General features: G+C 36.4%; 1 protein-coding gene and 1 pseudogene across 1 annotated transcript; both read left to right on the top strand.

Moving 5' to 3' along the window:
• Positions 1–8,508: 8,508 nt before the first annotated feature.
• Positions 8,509–9,281, top strand: LOC137250189 (jerky protein homolog-like; annotated as a pseudogene).
• An 8,744-nt stretch (positions 9,282–18,025) lies between these two features.
• Positions 18,026–19,480, top strand: LOC137250144 (putative nuclease HARBI1). Its single transcript, XM_067782521.1, has 4 exons — positions 18,026–18,145; positions 18,390–18,831; positions 18,890–19,034; positions 19,098–19,480. Exons 1-4 carry the CDS (start codon positions 18,081–18,083, stop codon positions 19,478–19,480), a joined length of 1,035 nt encoding a protein of 344 aa, XP_067638622.1. The 5' UTR covers positions 18,026–18,080.
• The last annotated feature ends 1,496 nt before the right edge of the window (positions 19,481–20,976 follow it).

The raw sequence follows: 20,976 nt of genomic DNA, 5'->3' as shown, positions 1-20,976 counted from the left end.
ATATGTTGCGTGTTGTCCGGCACGAAAAATAAAAGAAGCTTGAATTTATTGTCGCCACTGTCTTCGTAATGAGAATTGGTTAAACAAGTAATATCTACTATTTTTATACCTTTCATGAAAATGAAATGGTGTATTAATTTCGCCACAAAACCCAAAATTGTAAGTCCTTAAAGGAAAATAGATAGACCCACCATTAAGTATACCGAAATAATCAGGATGAAGAGCTGAGTTGATTTAGCCATGTCCGTCTGTCTGTTTGTATGCAAACTAGCCCTCAATTTTTGAGATATCTTGATAAAATTTGGTGAGCGGGTGTATTTGGGTGTCCGATTAGACATTTGTCGGATCGGACCACTATAGCATATATCCTCCATACAACCGATTTTTCAGAAAAAGAGGATTTTTGTCATATCTTTCTCAATTTAACAGATTGAAGCTTCAAACTTCACCATATACTTTCGTATATTGCACATATTGTTGCCTGAAAGAAATGATGAGATCGGTCGTATATATAGTATATATCCCCCCACCGATTGTTCAGATAAGAAACTTTTCGTAATTACTGCCCTATTTTAAGAGCTAGAGGCTTCAAATTTCAACGAATGCTTACGTGTATAGCATATATTGATGTCTGAAAAAATCATAAAAATCGGTTGTATATATAGTATATATATGGTGGTATATATAGTATATATATATAGTATATATATATTCTTTTTCAGTCCCATTTTAACAGCTAGAAGCTTCAAATTTCACCAAATGCTTTCTTATATAGCATATATTGTTGTCTGAAAAAATCATAGAGATCGGTGGTATATATATTATATACTTCATATAAACTGTCATATTGGACCCTTTTTTACGGCTAGAAGCTTCAAAATTCATCAAATTTCATCAAATAGTTACGTTTACGTCATATATTGTTGAAATACGTGACTCGTAGTCATAGTTTCTACACGCAGACCACAAAAAACCTGAAACTTTGCATCCTTACACAAAGTACCTACCTATTTTTTATTTTATATTTGTCTTAAAAATCGTTTAGGTATGTACATCTGTTCACTATATATTTCTTATCTTATACATCCGATTATTTGGAGATTACGAACGGGATAAGATTATTGTTCAGCCCCATTCATGAAAGGTATGAAGTCTTCGGCACAGCCGAAGACAGTCCCGTCCTTACTTGTTTTATTTATATAATCGTAAAAACAAAAACTTTTGTTTTTGATATTGTTAAGCTCGCTTTTTGTAGTTACTTAGGCATATGAGCATACCAATTCCTCTGTTAAGGCCAAGTTGGTGCCAAAGTTCATATAAAGAAAATAAATTTATTTGAACGATTGCGGAAAAATTGTCTCGCCAAATTAGTAACGCAGCCAATTATTGCAATCATATCATAAAAGTGATTGATGTGATGTTTGAGATTACTCTAAACCTTATAGAGTGTCACGAGTTATATTTTAGCTTAAGTTGACCATGTTCGGAAGACAGTGATTTAAATTAATCATGAGAAGTGGGAAGAATTTGAAGTCTGCATTAAATTAGAGTATATTTATAGATACAGAGCAATGATTCTATTAATAATCTACAAATGGTCCCAAAAGCGATCTCAAAACAATCCTGAACTGTTCCGGAAATGATAACGAAATAAGGCTTCACTGATCGTAAGATTATGCCGAAAGGGCCTCGAAATGGTTCGTAGATGGTCCGGAAATTATCTAGAAATAGTCTCTCGAAGTGATAACGAAGTAGTACCACAATAATCTTGGAAAAAATCTCAAACTTACCCGGAGATATTCCCAAAATTATCACTTGAATGATGCCGAAAACATCTGCATATAATTCTGAACTAACCCACAAGTAGTCCCAAAATAATACCGACTAATCCTAAACACATTTCTGAAGTGAGCTCGTGATAGCTCTCAAACAATCCCATGTTAGTCTCAAAATGATCCTAAAATAATAAAGAGGTGTAATCCCTAAATAAACTAGAAATATTCCTTGAATGTACTCAGAACTAATGCCAATTTTTCTGGAACTATCTTAAAATATCACAAAAGTTTGCCAAAATAGTCGCAATATGAACTCTAAGAAAGTTTTCAAGACAATCCCGAAATAGAGGCTAAGTGATACCAAAGTTAGTCACGGAAATCAAAACCAAACTTATCCGGGGATGGTACCAAAATGATCCTTAAAATAGTCACGTTTTGGTATTGAAACTATCTCCAAAGCAGCTGGTAATTATACCCTTGGTTAATCCTAAAAACATTTCTAAAGTTATCTGGAGTTAGTTCCGAAATGATCTGAAATCATCCCAAACCTGAAATATTCTAGAAACTAACCTAAAATAATACAAAGTTAGTCCATAATTCATCTCGATCACAATCCAAATATTATTATTTTTAAAAACTCTCTCAAAACTGCCCCGATACGGGTACGGAATAGTTCTAAGCTTATCCGGAGATAGTTTCGAAATGATATCAGAATAGTCCGATTATGATTCGTGAATAGTTCAGAATAATCGGTATCTCCGAAGTAGTCCCGAAGCGATTTCAAAATACCCAATAGGTATTCAAAAAGTGATTCGTAGATAGGCAGCTTCGAAATATGTCCGAAATGATCCCTAAAATCGTGCGGAGATGGTTATGTTATAATACCGGAAAGTTTACGAAATGTATCCTGAAATAATCCCGAAACCATCCCAACAAAATAATACTAATTTCTCCAATAGAATACGAAAATATACTACGTACAAAACAGTCCAGATATGAATTTTTAAAAAGGATTGCGAAATGGTCTCGAAATGAGCTCCAAGTATACCAATAAGAACCGGAAATAGCCCCAGAACAAAATTGAGGTGGCCTCTGCTGGTGAACAGTGCAAATTCTTGAGAAAAGCCTATCGAATTCGCAGCATTCTTTTGTAATGGTTCATGAACTAAAAGGCCCACCCACCTTCAGTCCTTCAGTTCACTACCTTGTCACAATGTACTTTGTACAACTCTGTTTTACCATGACTCAGCCAATAGCGGTTTTTACAGATATACTTACATATGAGTATACATTTTTGTGGTTGTGGTGCGAGGTCTTGGTAAATAAATATGTATGCACATATTGCGTAGACCTTTTGCACACTGGCGCCTTAGTTGCAAATTCGCTTGCCTTTACCGTTACAAGCTTTGGTAACCGGAAGCTTAAATATTTTCATATATATGTATTTTACACACACGCAAACATATTTACGATAAATCTATTTTGTCTATATGTTCATATGTCTGAATGCAGCGGTGCATGTGCACAAATATAATATGATCGTTGGTTTTGATTTTCGTAACGCTTTACCGGACATGGCAATTGCTGTAGAAAAAATTACTCTGTCATATACGTATATATATGTAAACATATGTAGAAATGTACAAGCGTGTAAACATATGTATGTATAATGAAGTATAGCTGTTATTATCAAACTCACAACTATTTGTACGCTTTACAAGAACCGCAACATTTAATTTGTTGAGATTGGATTTCAAGTGGGTGTTTTCTTTTACTTTCATTTTCATGTGACACTTGGCGAAGAAAATTATTTTGATGGAAAAAACAAAAAAAACTAAATTTAACTCGAAAATGGACGTAAGTGATTGTGTTGTAAGAGGGCACAAGATAATTGGCAATAATTTCGTCGAAAGTAATTTAACTGTCGCACTGTTGAACGCAATCTTCTCAAGGGCCAATTTAATATAAAATTACTTATAAAAGAGAAACGAAATAATGAGTTTTTAAAGGGACCCAGTACGAATCAGTAAATATATAGTGATATATGTATATCTAGCATTTAACAACAACATCTCTTATGTACCATTGGTTTATAATTTTTTGCAGCATACCTACTAAAAAGCCTTTTTTTCTCTCTTTACGCTCTCTTACTTTTTCCCCATGAAATTCCCTGCAATATTTGTTCAAGTTCTTCTTAGAGTTTTAAAAGAAAACCAGAAAAAAATTGAATTTGATGTAAAAGTGTTAAATTTTTCGACCAAGTAAGGACGGGGCTGTATTCGGCTGTGCTGAAAACCTCATACCTGAATGAAACTAAACAATAATCTGATGAAATTTGAAAAATTCTTAAAATCTGAACTATCATTTGTATGGGATATATATTTATATATTTGACCGACCTTGCCGATTTTTAAAATGAGAAAGAAATGATGAAACCCCTCTTACCTGAACAATCGATTGTATGAAATATATATAATATATATGACAGATCTTGACAATTTATGCTTTAAATGTAAGCACCTGGTGAAGTTTGAGGCTTCTTGTTGTTAAAATGAGGAAGAAATTACGAAAATCCTCTGGTCCCATCCTGTTCCGACAAATAATTAACCGGACACACAAAACCGCTCACCAAATTTTATCAATATGTCTCAAAAATTAGAGACTAGATTGCGTTCAAACAAACAGAGGAACAAACTGACGGAAATGGCTAAATCAACTCAGCTCTTCATACTGATTATTTCTATATGCTTATTAGTGAGTCTATATCTTCTCCTTCAAGACAATTTTGAAAATACCAGGAGAGTTAGACGCCGACAGGCTAAAATCGCTACAGACCACCAAACATTCATCACCCCAGCGGGTTAGGGGGCTTAGAATATATCGTCAACCTCACCTACCCGTGGCGAATCCTGTATCTTTAACAGTTGAACCTCTGGCGACCTCAAGTTCCTCATGGATCTAGGCGGTGGGAGGGGCGCCTAGTAGGTTTCATTTGGTCATACTAAATCGTTCCCGAGATGGTCGGGCTAGTACATTAATGGTGCTTGCTACCGGAACGTACCGGATCTGCATCCGGCGAAGGAAGGGGAAGCAGGACGCTTTTACAGGAAGAAAAAAAGCAGAGGCTGAAAGGCGTGAGTGCTAGGGGCTTGAGCTGCTAGCCACTAGGAATAACGCACGCAAATTTCAAGTTATTGTAGAGTACTTTGATTATGAAGGGAACGGATGTCTGTGCTGCTAAATGGAGACAGTGGTGTACCGCCCAGACCCTGTAAATCTATCATCGATCAGATTTTAACTATGCGCCAAATTTTGGGGAATTCTCGTTGAAAAAATAATTGGCACACATCACCTCTTCGTAAATTTTAAATCCGTCTTCGACAGTACGAAAACGAGTCGCATGTATGCTGCTATTTTTTAATTTGGTTTCCCCGCAGGGCTTATACGGATATGCAAAATGACGTTGAGTAACAACACTATCAGCTCAGTTAGAATTTGGAAGCGCCTCTTCGAGCCGTTCGCAACTGAACGGGGCTTCATACAGGGTGACCCACAAATCGTGCGATTTCTTTAATTTGATCTTCGATTTTTCGACAAAATAACAGATTTTTGAGAAATATTTTTTATTGTAGAATAGAAGGATGGTTATGGTGGTGTGAAAATATTTTGTTAAAATTTCTAAATTTGTTCATTTTATTAACAATTAAAATTAGACTACCCTTTTTTTGAAAAATTAATTTCTCTTAAACCCCAAAAGATACAGATCATAATTTTGTACACACATAAAAAATAAGGGTAAAACTATTCTGAAAAATTTTGCTTGCAATAAATTTTTTTTAAACAAATAAGCTTGTACAGAATTATTGGAAAATGTTCATCTTTAATAATCTGTAAACAGTATTTCGTACTTTTTCTCCGTTCCAGAGATATTTCATTTTTTATACCCAATGCGCCTGCCTTCCAATCGCGCTAAAACTAAATATTTTTACAAAATAAAATGAGGACGGGCAACAAGATGATTTTTTCCGTTTCGGTTATTGATGTTTTTGATTGATTTACATCGGTTGAGGCTACTGAGAAAGTCGGTTGAGGCAAGGGCACTCATTCCCTTGATCTTTTCCTATTTCATACCCACTTATTCTTCTTCTGCTCTACTCTCTCACTCATACCCATTTCCAATCCCACTCCTACCTCAATGCCAGGCCAACTTTTTACCAATTTTCAAATTAATAAAAATTATATGCATTTTGTTTGGGAGTTGCCACGCTCCCTTCATATAACGAAATTATTTAATCTCTACAACCGTCCCGGCAAAAGCTAATAGTGCGCAAAGTTCCATACAATTATGTGCAGTAGAAGAAACAGAACGCCAGTAACTTGTATATGTGTATACATTAGACTGGGTCGATTTATTAACCGATATCGCGCCATTGATTTCTCGATAGGATTTGGGCTCAGGAAAAAAAAGTTCCACTACGCATACCCAAAATAATAATTTTCGAGCCTGCAAAAAAAAAAATGACGAAAGGGTAAATTTTTCGACCAAAACACTCCCCAAAACCCAAAAAATATTTTTTCCAAAAAACTGTTATCGCCAACGTTTTTACAACAGTTTTTAGAAGAAGAAAAATTATTTTGGGGGTTTTGGGGAGTGTTTTGGTCGAAAAAATTACCCTTTCGTCATTTTTTTTTTGCAGGCTCGAAAATTATTTTTTTGGGTATGCGTAGTGGAACTTTTTTTCCTGAGCCCAAATGCTATCCAAAAATCGATGGCGCGATATCGGTTAACTTTCGTCCATACAAATCGACCCAGGTTAGTATACATACATATATAAGTATGTAAGTATATATGTATGGGCATGTAATCTAGGTCCTGAGTTGGCAGTTGTTCTTATCGACTATAGTACTCTGCAGTTACTACTTATGTGGGTATATCATACACCACCACAACCATAGTCATACTAACTAGAGGTTTACGCCGGTCACTTAATCGGCGGCGGCGGCGTAGACAATATTATATACCGGCGGCGGCGGCGTGTCCGGCGCGCCGACAAAGTGATCGGTGTAAACCTCTGAATTGAATAGCTGGACTTCAGAGTATCACATTGTCCACAACTAATGAATATGGAAACATACTGCTGACGTGAATGGTATGTTTGACGATCTGGAACAACATAATTAACTTGCGGATGAGTATCTGGGAGGCTTGTAAAGCGAAAATTAAAAAAAAAGATATTTGGATATATATATATGTATATATTACAGTGCACTCGCGATAATATTAACACCCTATTATATGAACACCCCAAAATATGAACATTTTTTCACGTCATTGAGTACTCTAAAATATGAACTTTTGGCAAAGGCTCTAAAACAGGCATGCTTAACCAACGAACCGATATCATTTCGTTACGATAATCAACGTTAATAAACGAAACGAAGTCATTTCGTTTCGTTTATTAACGTTAAGATCGTCAAATTAACGAAATGATTTCGTTTCGTTTTCTGCCATATCAAAACGAAATCAAATCGTTTATGTTGATTATTAATTTCAAACTATGCTGGCAAAGCTGATTGATGGCGGAGTCATTAAAGGTGAAAGCATTATCCAAGCTGATTGCAACTTTTCTCATGAATTTTGACAGTACGAACATTTCGCAGAGTATTTTTGACATTACCACCAACGAATTACACAAACAAATTACATAGAGTTTGTGTGTGTATGTGCGCTCGTTGTTGCCACCTTACGGCTTCACCATGGCTATAGCATTGCCAGCACAATTCAAACATAAAGTATCACGTTTTCGTTAACGTTTTTAACGTTAACGAAAGCTTTTCGTTTCGGTTAAAAACGAGATACAATTTATCTTGATAATTTCTTTATCGATAATATTTCGAAGTGTTTCAACGGAAACGGTGGAAATTTTTTGATAAACGATTAGCTTAACGTTAAGGTGCATCCCTGCTCTAAAATATGAACATTATTGATTTTCAAATTTCTATCGAATTTCAAGAGCCTCATAAATTGGGGGCTCCCCTAGTTATTTAAATTTAAAATGTACATAACCGTCGCTGAGAAATGTTCGCGTTCACTCGTATACACATGCTTACATGCTATGCTCTCTCTCTCTAACGTCAGTACAAATTTTCAAAGTCGTTAGTTGGTCATTTCATGCGCGCATGATTGGTACTTCATTTTCTTGCAAAAAATTCTAATATTGATCAGTTTAAAAAATGCACAAAAAAAAACACAAGTTTTTGACCTTAAGAGAAAAATCAGATATTCTGGAATATTTACGAAAGGGTGAAAGTGTTACTAATTTAGCTCGTAAATATGGAGTGACAAAGTCTACAATATGCGGAATTAATAAAAATAAAAATGCTTTCTCTAAATGTGTCAACAATACCTTTATCGGTCCTGGAAAGAGGAAAACTTTGCGTCATTCAAAGTACCCAAAGATGGAAAAATCTCTGTATCGATGGTTTTTGAATATGAGAGACAAAAAGCTCCCGGTTAGCGGGCTTATGTTAGAAGAAATTAAGGAAAATTGCTTTGAATTCAATGCCAGTGATGGATGGCTTCAAAATTTTCAAAAGAGATATGGCGTTCGTTTGCTCCAAGATTCTGGAGAAAAACTATCTTCACAGCCCCAGTTAGTTGACCCATTCAAAAAAGCGTTAAAGACGAAAACGGAGGAGCTTGGATTAAGTCGGTAGCAACTATACAACGCCGATGAGTCCGGTTTATACTGGAAACTTTTGCCAAAAGCCTTAGAAAAAACTGCTCCAGGTGCAAAGATGGAAAAGCAAAGAGTAACTTTCTTGTGCTGTTCAAATGCGTCAGGATCTCATCAACTCAAGCTTCTTGTAGTCGGAAAGGCTAAAAACCCCCGTTGTTTTAAAGGTTTCGACTGTCCAGTGTATTATCGACGTTCTAAATCCGCTTGGATGACTGCGGCTATTTTTAAAGATTGATTCCACCGTTCATACATACCTGAGGTAATCTTTCAAATGTGATTCTATCTCAGTAGCTTAAAGCTCATAAAATTTGTTTAGGTTACAAAGTTTTTGATGGAAAAGGGATTACCAGTAAAAGCTATCCTTCTAATTGATAATGTTCCATCGCATCCACCCGAGGATGAACTAAAAAGTGAAGAAGGCTGCATATTAGCAATGTTTATGCCACCAAATGTCACCCCTCTTATACAACCTATGGATCAAAACGCAATCAGGATTACGCAACTTTACTATAGAAACAGTATTTTGGCTTCTGTTGCTGCAAATGGGTTTAATTTGCTTGAGGCTCTAAGGCAAATTACACTTAAGGATGCGATTGTTACTTTAGAATCTGCATGGAGTAAGGTAGATGTTGTTGTGGTATCAAAATGTTGGAGCAATGTTTTAAGTATGGTAGAAAATCAAGAGGATGAAGATGACATTCCTTTAAGTGTTCTTCGAAGCAACTTAATTATGAATGTAAGAGATTTGGAGGAAGGTGCAGGTTGAATTCACTGCTTTCAACGGTAGAGAATGGAACGATGATGCTATTGAATGTAATGACAATGAAATAGAGGAAATTTCCGACGATGTTGGTGACTGTTCTGTGGAGGTAGAAAAGACGATTACATCAAAGGAAGCTATTGACATGTATAATAAAACTTTGGAATGGGCTGAAATTGAAATGGTTGATAAATCGGATTTAAATGTGTTGAAGAAGCTCAGGGAAAAGGCAGTTTTTAAGATGCTTGAACAAAAGAAACAACAAAAGAGGATTACTGATTTTTTTCGACATGAATTTTTCCAAAAATTTAACTGAATATGAATTTATGCATAACTAACTTTTTGACTGTAACTGATCTTTTATTTGTGTAATGTGAAAATATGAATAAGTAACGTTTCTTTTGCGGTTTTAAATAAAAAATATATGTCTTAAAACTAATTAAATATAATATTTTTCAATTTAGTTGCCTTTCGTAAATATGAACAATCTCGCAAAACTGAACAAGCCTGGTTTTAATTAGTTCATATTATCGCGAGTGCACTGTATGTATTTATGTAAATCGACATTTCGGAAAGATCCGCGGTTTTTTCCTCTCGTGGATCGTTCAGAAAATTTTCTTGCAGAGAGAGAGAGAAATACTTAAAATGGTAACAATTTTGTAGAGTAGTTTCACTGAAGGAGATCTTCTGGGCTAACTGTAATACCCGTCGTCGGCAAGATTTCTTTAAATCATTTGCGGCTCCTTGTTGGTTACACACGAAGGCGGCTTGCTATTGATGGTCTATTAAAAGTCATGACTCTCGTGGCGAAGTTTTATCGATTACCATCAATGCTGGCTTATTGTTGATCGCACCAAAGGGCGCCTTCAATTTTTTCGGCTGTTTCTAAGAGCTACAATTCCCGACGTGCGAATAGTAGCAATCCCGACCACCAGGCGCTACCACGCATCCTGGCCGTATACAATATGCCAGCACAGAAGCTATAGGACTGCGATTTCGAACTCATACCTTCGTCGACGTCACTTTCCCAGAAGCTCTAGGTGTAGCTCCGAAGACTTTCTGACGGATGTTTTTGTCTTGCTATGCTTCCGAGCTACACCAAAAAAACACCTTGAAACATTAGGAAGTAACTATTCTGCCAAGAATGCCGCCCTCGACATCACAAGCAGTGTAAGTGGATATCATTGCGTAATTTAAACTTGCAAGGACCGTCGATAAAAGTTTTAAAATGTAGACCAAAATTTGCATACGTTTGTGTTCGATAAATTTACTTCAATATTCTTCATTTCCGGCCTTATGATATAAGAGCTCATTATGGATGACCGCCTTCAGTTTTCAGACTAGCTCGACTATCCCCTACGTTAGGGTAGCAGAACACCAGGTCATCTGTTGGACTGTCCTGAGAAAGCTTTTGCTTCACCTCTTTGAGTGTTCTTGCGAAGGACAAAGCCTCACCTGGTAAATATATGTGCTTACGTAATCACATTTGTAACAGGAGCCGTATCGTGTAGGTGACATTTAAACACGGTTGATAGGCTATAATCAATGTGATTCACTCCAAGGTACTAGTTGGGGATAGGGCCACCAACTTTAGGTAATGTCAAACCGAGAGACTTGGGTGTGTGTCGAATGATGAAGTGTGAAAATCAAAATTAAGATTTCAGACGCTATTTTATATTTAAGCAAATAAAGTGATTTTTCCAACCCTTCTCATACATGTTGAAGATATGTATATGCAACTTAAGTATGAGCTGAAAATCATTTCAAAGGAGAATTTAAACCACTGGGGCATACTAAAGGATTTCGCATCACTGTTTTCCCTTATTATTCTACCACTCGGGGTATAAAATTGACTTGAGGACATTTTAAAAATGTGTTCTACATTTGGGACATTTTATTTAAATTCATTGTTCTTTATTAATTTTTTGAAAAAATTATGCGAAGTGAGCTTTTAAATTGATTATATATAACTTTTCTTTAAGTGTTTTGTTTTAATAACTTGGTGAATTCGGTAATGCGAAATCCGGCATGGAAAGCGCCTGTTTTTTCAAATAACTTTTGAACGGTTAGAAAGTATTAAATATTGCAATAGGATTTTATAACTGGCAGTGATGCCTTGATACCCCTTTCGACCATATTGGACCAATTTTCGAGACGAACAATAAATGGCCTAGCCAGTCTCAAAAGAGTAGAAAATATAGTAACATAATATAGTAACATTCGGCGGCGGCGTGCGACAAAACACGCTAATCGGCGGGGGGCGGTGTATATCTCTAATACTACCCTGCAAAAATCGTTGGACCATGTGGTCCACTGGAGTACTTACCATTATACTCCACTGTAATGCAGCAATGAACCAACTCATGTTTCTACACGAACATATTGTAAGCCGATCATTGTTCGTTTTTAACGATTGTAATCACTACACGATGTTTATTGGACTGTGGGTACTCCATGGATTACTCTGATCTAATGCGGAGCTGGAGTATATGGTCCAGTCCTAGGGCATCGCAATGTTAATTGGACCATATTTTTTGTATGAATTGTGGTTAATTTTGGAGCACTCGGTTGGTCCATAGCGAGTACTCTATACATGCATGCATGGAGTACTCGCGTTTTTTGCAGGGTAACAGCAACAACAAATTTATTGGCACATCAAAGCCTTTTGTTTCAAATAATTGAAGCAGTGATTATATCTTATAAGGACTACGTATGTGTGAATGAATGTTTGTATATAACATGATATATCAACAAAAGTTCGGCCTTCATTTATATATATAGACTAGGGCTCAAAAATAAGAGTTATACATAAAATGTTATGGCTATTTCGGCTGAGAAAACCTTAAGTTTCTAATAAGAAAAATGTTCACTGACACTTATTAAAAGTGTTATTTATTTATAGAAGAAATGAAGGTGATTTTTTCTTCTCTTCTCTTTAGCTTTGCTTCTCCTACAAACTCTATAATAGCCGTGTTTTTTTTACACGTAAACGTCTATACGCTTAAACTTTATATGGACTGCTAAGCGTCAAACTTTAAATCAGGCATGCTTAACCAACGAACCGATATCATTTCGTTACGATAATTAACGTTAATAAACGAAACAAAGTCATTTCGTTTCGTTTATTAACGTTAAGAACGTCAAATTAACGAAATGATTTTGTTTCGTTTTCTGCCCTATCATATCGAAATCAAATCGTTTATGTTGATTATTAATTTCAAACTATGCTGGCAAAGCTGATTGATGGCGGAGTCATTAAAGGTGAAAGCATTAGCCAAGCTGATTGCCACTTTTCTCATGAATTTTGACAGTACGAACATTTCTCAGAGTATTTTTGACATTACCACCAACGAATTACACAAACAAATTACATTCAAACATAAAGTATCACGTTTTTGTTAACGTTTTTAACGTTAACGAAAGCTTTACGTTTCGGTTAAAAACGAGATACAATTTATCTTGATAATTTCTTTATCGATAATATTTCGAAGTGTTTCAACAGAAACGGTGGAAAATTTTTGATAAACGATTAGCTTAACGTTAAGGTGCATCCCTGCTTTAAATACACCTCTGAAATTGCTGCGCATAAAATGTGTACTACTAAATTTCAATACGCATTATACTCAGATGTAACTGAAATATGTGTTTTTGTTTCACCCTCTGCACTAATTCTATGTATTCTGTGTCTGTCCCCAGTTCATCGCAACTGATTTAGCTATATGTTATACCCTATGGCCATCAGAGTGTTGTGTTTCCGCTTTTCGATATACCCTGTGGCTGCAGCTAGTTATTTAACCACTGCCGATAGATGGGTCTCCTAAGCATTTTCTAAGCGAGGATAGACGTTTTTTTTCACGCGCAAACGTAAACGTATACGCGTGTATAAAAAAAAAACACGGCTAATATTGCTATAGCGGTAACAGTTATTTGTTGCCCCAAATTTGTCCCTCCTTCAATAACTCTAATTATGAAGACTTATCAAACGATTGAGAGTTCTGCGGGAGCTCTGTTTTTAACCATTGTTGATCATTTCTTTGCATGGCTTTGTCTCAATTCAATTTAAAAATTTACAGTAAATTTTATTGTTTCTTTTAATTGTTTATATGCATTCATATGTATGTATGTATTCAAGTGCACCATTGCAATTCGGAAATAGTACATACATACATATCTACGTAGTACTATACTACCCCATTTTTGTCTGTGACAGGCAGGCTTGTCTGCCGTAACTAAGTGACGCCCGCTGTCATCTTGTGATCGGTGTGATCGTGGGTCTATGTCTTACCATATATTTGTTTGTGTTTTGTTGATGTTGGCATGATTTGCTATTTTACTCTGTGCGGATTATTTTATTTTATTATCCACTTTTATTGTTTCTAGTGGCAACTGGCATTTAAATATTGATCCCGAACTACGACAAATGCCAAGCTGAGGTTTGTACGAAAAGCTGTGTAAATGGTGAGCAAGTCGTGCCACAGATGTTGCTCGGTTGGTTTTGCTAAATTTTATAAAATGCTTACTTTTATGTGGTTAGAAGTGAATTATTATTATTTACTTTAATTTTACTGAGGTTTTTTGATGCAATGGGCAAAGGTGTGGCAATTGTGTTTGAACTACAAAGATGCTTTATATATCGATTTATAACAGGAAATATCATGCGCCAGCTGCCAAATTTTAAAGCTCTTCGATAAGCCGTTCGCACATATATACATATTCAGCCCAATTCTAAACGAAAATTCCGTGCGAGTTTTTTCCCTTCTCCCATTCCTCGTATTCTAAATAAAAATTCCTTGTGAGTTTTTTCACTTCTCCCTTTCCTCCTATTCTGAACAATGTTCGAAAAAGAGGAAACCGGTTATGGGAGAAAAGTAGGTATTATGAATGTGAGGGAGAGGGAGATTTCTTTGCCATTTCATAGGAGTTTTTTCACTAGTTAAATTAAAGGGAATGCATCAAAATAGTTAAAGGAAATTCGTTCTTTTAAGAAAGAACACTTATTTGTACAAATTTGTGCTAAAATATATATTTACATTCTACCACAATATTCTCACTGTTATTACAACAACAACAACCACCATATTCTTTATTTTATGTCGAAAAGTATATCACAAGCAACGGAAGAGCTCTTTGTATATTTGATGCAGCCATCCAGAAACTGCGAAAGGATTTTTTAAGAAAGCTTAATTAGATTTTGGCATATGGCGAACTCAACTCGACGTGGCCGCCAGAAAATTGCTTTGCAGAATGAAAGCAGGCAACTCCGGCGGATTTGTGTTATACCGCCATCTTCTTATTATGCTCCTCTGATGTTGCTGTGGCACCAATTCATTACTCATTTCAGTGAATACCACATGAAATACAATAATGTGCATTGTTTATACCTTATATCTTAATTTCAAACAAATTCGCAACAATAATTAAACTTTTCAATTTTTTAAACAAAATAAGAAATGCGCAACGAAATTTCAATTGACAAAACAGCTGACTTCGAAAATTCGAAATTCCTATTCCCCAATTTTTCTTCTCCCTAGGAGAAAAGAATTGGAGGATTTTTTCCGCGGGAATAAAAAATCCGCGAGAACAAAATTCCGCGAGAATATTTAGAATTGGTCTGATTTTAAAATACAGTTATTAAATACCGATCGGAATATTTCTTACTTGCTCTGAAATATTCGCTTTCGTTCCGCTTGAAAGAAAATAGTTGTTTACTTTTATATTAGGGGGACTCATGTAACCGTATAAATGCCTTATAAAGTGTGTAAACGTATAAATTTATCTAGTGCGTAAACGAACTGTCAAATTTTGTATGAAAAATCATTTACACAATTTGTTTAAATTACGTGTAAACGCGGTAAACTCAAAGGAATGCAACCTTGCAGACATTACAGCAGGCATTTTCATCAGAAATCTCCAACATCAGCAAGTCATTTACAAGAATATCTTAGTAAAGACGTTTTAGTTTTGATTTTTCACTTAATCATGGCATTTTTTAATTTGTATAACAATCAAACAATTTTTGTTTGGCAATAATACAGCTGATAAACAATCAAGTTTATCAAGAGTATTTCTAGGTGCGTTCATATAACAGCGTGTGTAAATTGATATAATTTTACAACTTATAAGTTTATATGCTTTCATGAGTCCCCCTATTATAAATGTATGCAAAAGCCACATTTAACCAAAAAAGCAGTTTGTGTGTGTATGTGTGTGTATGTGTGTTCGCTGTCAACCATTCGTTCAAACATGCGTTCAGCGTGAGAGTTGCACCATATCAGATGTTGAATTAGATAAAATGATGAAAATGTCTGATTTTTGCGTCACATACACGCATACGTCTATACAACGAACCAATTAAAGCCGCATACATCTTGTTTAGGCCACCAGACTAAATATTTTTAAAATAACTTTCGGGTCACCCTAATGCGACCCGTACACTTAACTATTACCGGTAACTGTCTATGCACCTTTGAGAACTAATTGTGTAGGGGAAAACTCGACGAAAGTTAGTAATCGGCGGGTGCCTAGGACTTTTTCCTTTCTTCTCACTGTCACTTCATTTCGGAACGTCCGCAAGTGAGCTCCAGCAACCAAACCGAAGGTAAGCATTCCCTTTTTTCTAGTGTATATTCCATAAAATTAAGCTAAAGTTTGATTCACTAAATACTTTAAATTTTAAATTCTCGAATAAAGAAATTTTTGTTATTAATTAGATTAGTGAAAGTGTTGTTTTCCGTAAGACACTAACTAGTTCTTCTTTACATTTCTTTTTGGTGTTACGTGCGAGCGAATCCCCATCGTTTTTAAACATATTCTTATGTTCAGACTCCTGTTAAGTCTCTTCGGGAACAGGACCAGAGGGCGTTCAATTCTAAAAAATCATATTTAGGAAGCCATTGCATGCCTTATTAGCTTCTTGTCTAGATTGTGGGCTACTGAGGACACTATTTTTCTCGGTAATGAACTTGTAATCCATCTATTCTAAAAGGTCTTATTTATGATACTGTAAAGAATTTGCTGCAAATCCTCTTATTTGCCCTTTTGCTAGGTTCGTATCGCTAAACTGTTGAATAAATAACTCCAATATTGAATAATGGAAAAATGACCTTTATTAAAATACTTCACAATAACACTCAAACTGTGCAACGAATAGCTTAATAATGAAACTGACTTTCAAAATAATACTGCTATTGCTCGCTAGATATCGTCTTAGTCGTAACTGCTTGACAACTCAAATCAAACTGAATTCCAGCGCCTCTATATCTGCGGCCTTCTATACTCTCTGGTTTCCTCGTTCGCATCTTCTAGAATCTACTAGCATTGTCCATGAGCTCTCAAACTTCTCAGCTATAACTAAAATTGCACGATTTTATAGCTTCTCTCATACCCCATGCTTGTATGTGTGAGCGACACTTCCACAATTATAATTGCCTACATTTAGGAGCATCTCAAATAAGATGTCTGCATATGGTTGTGCCTTCCCTGCAAAAATCGTTGGATCATGTGGTCCACTGTAGTACTTACCATTATACTCCACTGTAATGCAGAAATGGACCAACTCATGTTTCTACACGAACATATTGTAAGCCGATCATTGCTCGTTTTTAACGATTGTAATCACTACACGATGTTTATTGGACTGTGGGTACTTCATGGATTACTCTGATGTAATGCGGAGCTGGAGTATATGGTCCGGTCCTAGGACATCGCAATGTTAATTGGACCATATTTTTTGTATGAATTGTGGTTAATTTTGGAGCACTCGCTTGTTCCATAGCGAGTACTCCATACATGCATGCATGGAGTACTCGCGATTTTTGCAGGGTTGCTTCTCAGCTGCGTGTACCTACATATGTGGACATAATGATTGAATTATTAATGTGAATGTTTGTAGTTTACGGTCTCTCGCGCACACATAGGCGTATAAGTAAATGCATCTGTGTGTGACATCTCTCGGCTGCCTTATATATGTGCATACATGATTTGATTATTGATGTAAATATCGCTTAGCATGGCCTTAGCATCGCCTTAGTGATGGTATAGCTTAGTAATGCTAATATCCGTGACAATAAAATATTAGGTAATTCCCCTACTTTGATATTTTGGATACCTTTTTTAAGGAGGCGGATTGCTAGAAATTGGGATAGAGGAAACAACAGAAAGTAAAGGCGGTGGAAGGAGAGATAGACAGAGTTAGACGTAGATAGAGGCTGCGGGGGAGGGAGAAGGAGCTAGACAGAGAGAGTTAGATACAGAGAGGGAGAGAGAGAGAGGAAAGGAGATAAAGAGAAGCTGAGGGCGAGAGACGCATAGAAAAAGGGGGGAGCGATTAAAAGGAAAGAGGGGGAGTAAGAGATACACATTTTTTAGAGTCATGTAGATAAGCCGAAGTTATGTCGGATCAATGTCCGCCGGGTCTTTTAATCAAGCTATGACGATATCTACGGTCTCTTTGCTGATCCGACTTCACGATTCAAATTTTTGTGCTTTGGAAACTGTCCTGTCTTTGAGACAGGCTTGTATAATCATCCCTATTATGGTTGTCAACGTCAACTGTCGCTTCGTATCAATATCAACATCACGTCGTATCAATATCAACGTCGCGTCAATACAATTCTGGTATTTACTTCGTCAATGTATTGACGTTGACGTGTTATCGATAATTTCAAAGCAAAACTACGATCCTTATACTTTTGACAATTGTTTATTTACAATTTGTTGTGCATAAAAAGTGTTTAAGTTTTGTTTAAAGATTTAAAGATGTTTTTTTAAGAAAGTTCGAGCTCAAGCGATGAGGAGAGGAAGGAGATGTTGCTCCTCAGAAGAAGCGAAATGCGCCAAAGATCTCAAATATTCAATTTGCCAGATACGAAGTGAGTACCATAACTGCTCATTGCAATTTCTATTAGTGCACAAGCGAAAATTACACGCTAAATATAAAGAACTTCTTTCTAAACTTTTGTGAAGATATTAGTGGATGATTAAATTTCCCATTAGTACACCAAAAACGATTCTACATCCTAGAGCGGTGTGTACTAATGGAAAATATAATCGAATTGTTAGATGTCTGCTAAATTGATTCAACCACCTTTCATGTTTATGTTTAATTTATTTCAGATTTGTTGATTATTTTCGGCTAAGCAAAGAAGCTTTCAAATTCGTTCTGGAGAAAATCGTTCCATCAATGAAAGTAGCGAAGCGAACAACAATTATTTCTAATGAAATAAAGTTGGCAACTACGCTAAGGTTCTTGGCACAAGGCTCATACCAAGTTGGTGTTGGAAATGATTTAAACTTGGCCTTATCCCAACCGACCGTGTCCGCAATATTGGCTGAAACACTTGAAGCTCTGGAGAAGGTACTATGCCCCCTGCTTATAAAATTCAAAATGTCCGAGGAGGAGCAGACAGAAGCAAAAAGGCATTTCTTCCAAAAGGCAGGGTTCCCCGGCGTAATAGGTTGTGTAGATGGAACGCACATTAAAATTTCGGCGCCCACTAAGTTGGACCAAAATCTGTATTTTAACAGAAAAGGGTTTTTCAGCTTAAATACAATAATTGTAAGTAGAAATTTTGCCACCAATTGATTTAATTGGTTTTGATAAATTTTACTTATAGATTTGTGATCATAAAATGAAGATAAGGTACTTCGATGCGCGATATGCAGGCTCATCCCACGACTCCCTGATATGGAACATTAGTTCTGCAAAACAGGTGTTACGTGAGCGGTACGATTCTGGAGTGCGCAACGCTTGGCTATTAGGTAAAAAAAGCATGATATGTATGTTTATATTGAAGTTAACCAAAAGCAAACAAACATTTACAGGCGATGCAGGCTACCCTCTGGAACCGTATTTGATGACGCCCTATAGATCATCTTCAGAAGGAAGCGCTGAAGCCATTTTTAACACTAAGCACGCAAAAACTAGAAACATAATAGAGAGAACTATTGGAGTCCTAAAAAACCGTTTTCGCTGCTTACTAGGAGCGCGTCAGCTACATTATAAGCCGGAAAAAGCAACGCAAATAGCAAACGTTTGTGCTGCTTTACATAATCTTTGTATTGACTTTAATGTAGAGTCATCAAACTACGATTTATCAGTCGAAGCTGAAAATGTTCAAGATGGGTTTGAAATTGATGTATCTGACGACTTGCTAAACGTGGAAGCTTCGCAAATACGGCAACAAATTAAAGAAAGCTTTTTGTAATTCGTTTTTGATTGTTTTTATTAAAAAATATAAAATACTTCAGTATTTTGTGCATAAAAACATTTTTTGTTCCATTTTTTAAAAATTGATCGTTAAACATTGCTTTCATAGCATTGATTTTTGTAGTCCTCGGGACAATAGGTACAAAGTTTGTATAAAAAAAAAAACGTATAAACTATAAACTACACAAATTCAGTCTCTCTGAGGTCTTCATTGACCGACTAGTTCAAATAAAACAAGTAAGGAAGGCTAAGTTCGGGTGTAACCGAACATTACATACTCAGTTGAGAGCTATGGAGACAAAATAAGGAAAATCACCATGTAGGAAAATGAACCTAGGGTAACCCTGGAATGTGGTTGTATGACATGTGTATCAAATGGAAGGTATTAAAGAGTATTTTAAGAGAGAGTAGGCCATAGTTCTATGGATGGACGCCATTTAGGGATATCGCCATAAAGGTGGACCAGGGCTGACTCTAGAATGTGTTTGTACGATATGGGTATCAAATGAAAGGTAATAATGAGTATTTTAAAAGGGAATGGGCTTTAGTTCTATAGGTGAACGCCTTTTCGAGAAATCCCCATAAAGGTGGACCAGGGGTGACTCTAGAATATGTTTGTACGATATGGGTATCAAATGAAAGCTGTTAATGAGTATTTTGAAAAGGAGTGATCCTTAGTTCCCTAGGTGGACGCCGTTTCGAGATATCGCCATAAAGGTGGACCAGGGGTGTCTCTAGTTGTACGATATGGGAATCAAATGAAAGGTGTTACTGAGCGTTTTAAGAGGGAGTGGGCATTAGGTCTATAGGTGGACGCCTTTTCGAAATGTCGCCATTAGGGTGGGCCAGGGGTGACTTTAGAATGTTTTTACGATATGGGTATCAAACGAAAGGTGTTACTGAGCATTTTAAGAGGGAGTGGGCATTAGGTCTATAGGTGGACGCCTTTTCGAGATATCGCCATTAGGGTGGGCCAGGGTGACTCTAGAATGTGTTTGTACGATATGGGTATCAAATGAAAGGTGGTAATGAGTATTTTAAAAGGGAGTAATCCTCAGTTCTATAGGTGGACGCCTTTTCGAGATATCGCCATAAAGGTTGACCAAGGGTGACTCTAGAATGTTTGTACGATATGGGTATCAAACGAAAGGTGTTACTGAGCATTTTAAGAGGGAGTGGGCATTAGGTCTATAGGTGGACGCCTTTTCGAGATATCGCCATTAGGGTGGGCCAGGGGTGACTCTAGAATGTTTGTACGATATGGGTATCAAACGAAAGGTGTTACTGAGCATTTTAAGAGGGAGTGGGCATTAGGTCTATAGGTGGACGCCTTTTCGAGATATCGCCATTAGGGTGGGCCAGGGGTGACTCTAGAATGTTTGTACGATATGGGTATCAAAGGAAAGGTGTTACTGAGCATTTTAAGAGGGAGTGGACATTAGGTCTATAGGTGGACGCCTTTTCGAGATATCGCCATTAGGGTGGGCCAGGGGT

Source organism: Eurosta solidaginis, chromosome 1 (assembly GCF_040869045.1).
Source record: "Eurosta solidaginis isolate ZX-2024a chromosome 1, ASM4086904v1, whole genome shotgun sequence".
NCBI classification, from domain to species: domain Eukaryota; kingdom Metazoa; phylum Arthropoda; class Insecta; order Diptera; family Tephritidae; genus Eurosta; species Eurosta solidaginis.
This window is presented reverse-complemented; position numbering and strand designations above follow the sequence as displayed.

Bases quoted from the DNA above. Each gene is read 5' to 3' on its own strand.
- LOC137250144 (XM_067782521.1), top strand. From the start codon at position 18,081: ATGTTGCTCCTCAGAAGAAGCGAAATGCGCCAAAGATCTCAAATATTC. The intron at 18,146-18,389 runs GTGAGTACCATA...AATTTATTTCAG, and splicing joins TTCAATTTGCCAGATACGAA to ATTTGTTGATTATTTTCGGC. The intron at 18,832-18,889 runs GTAAGTAGAAAT...TTTTACTTATAG, and splicing joins TCAGCTTAAATACAATAATT to ATTTGTGATCATAAAATGAA.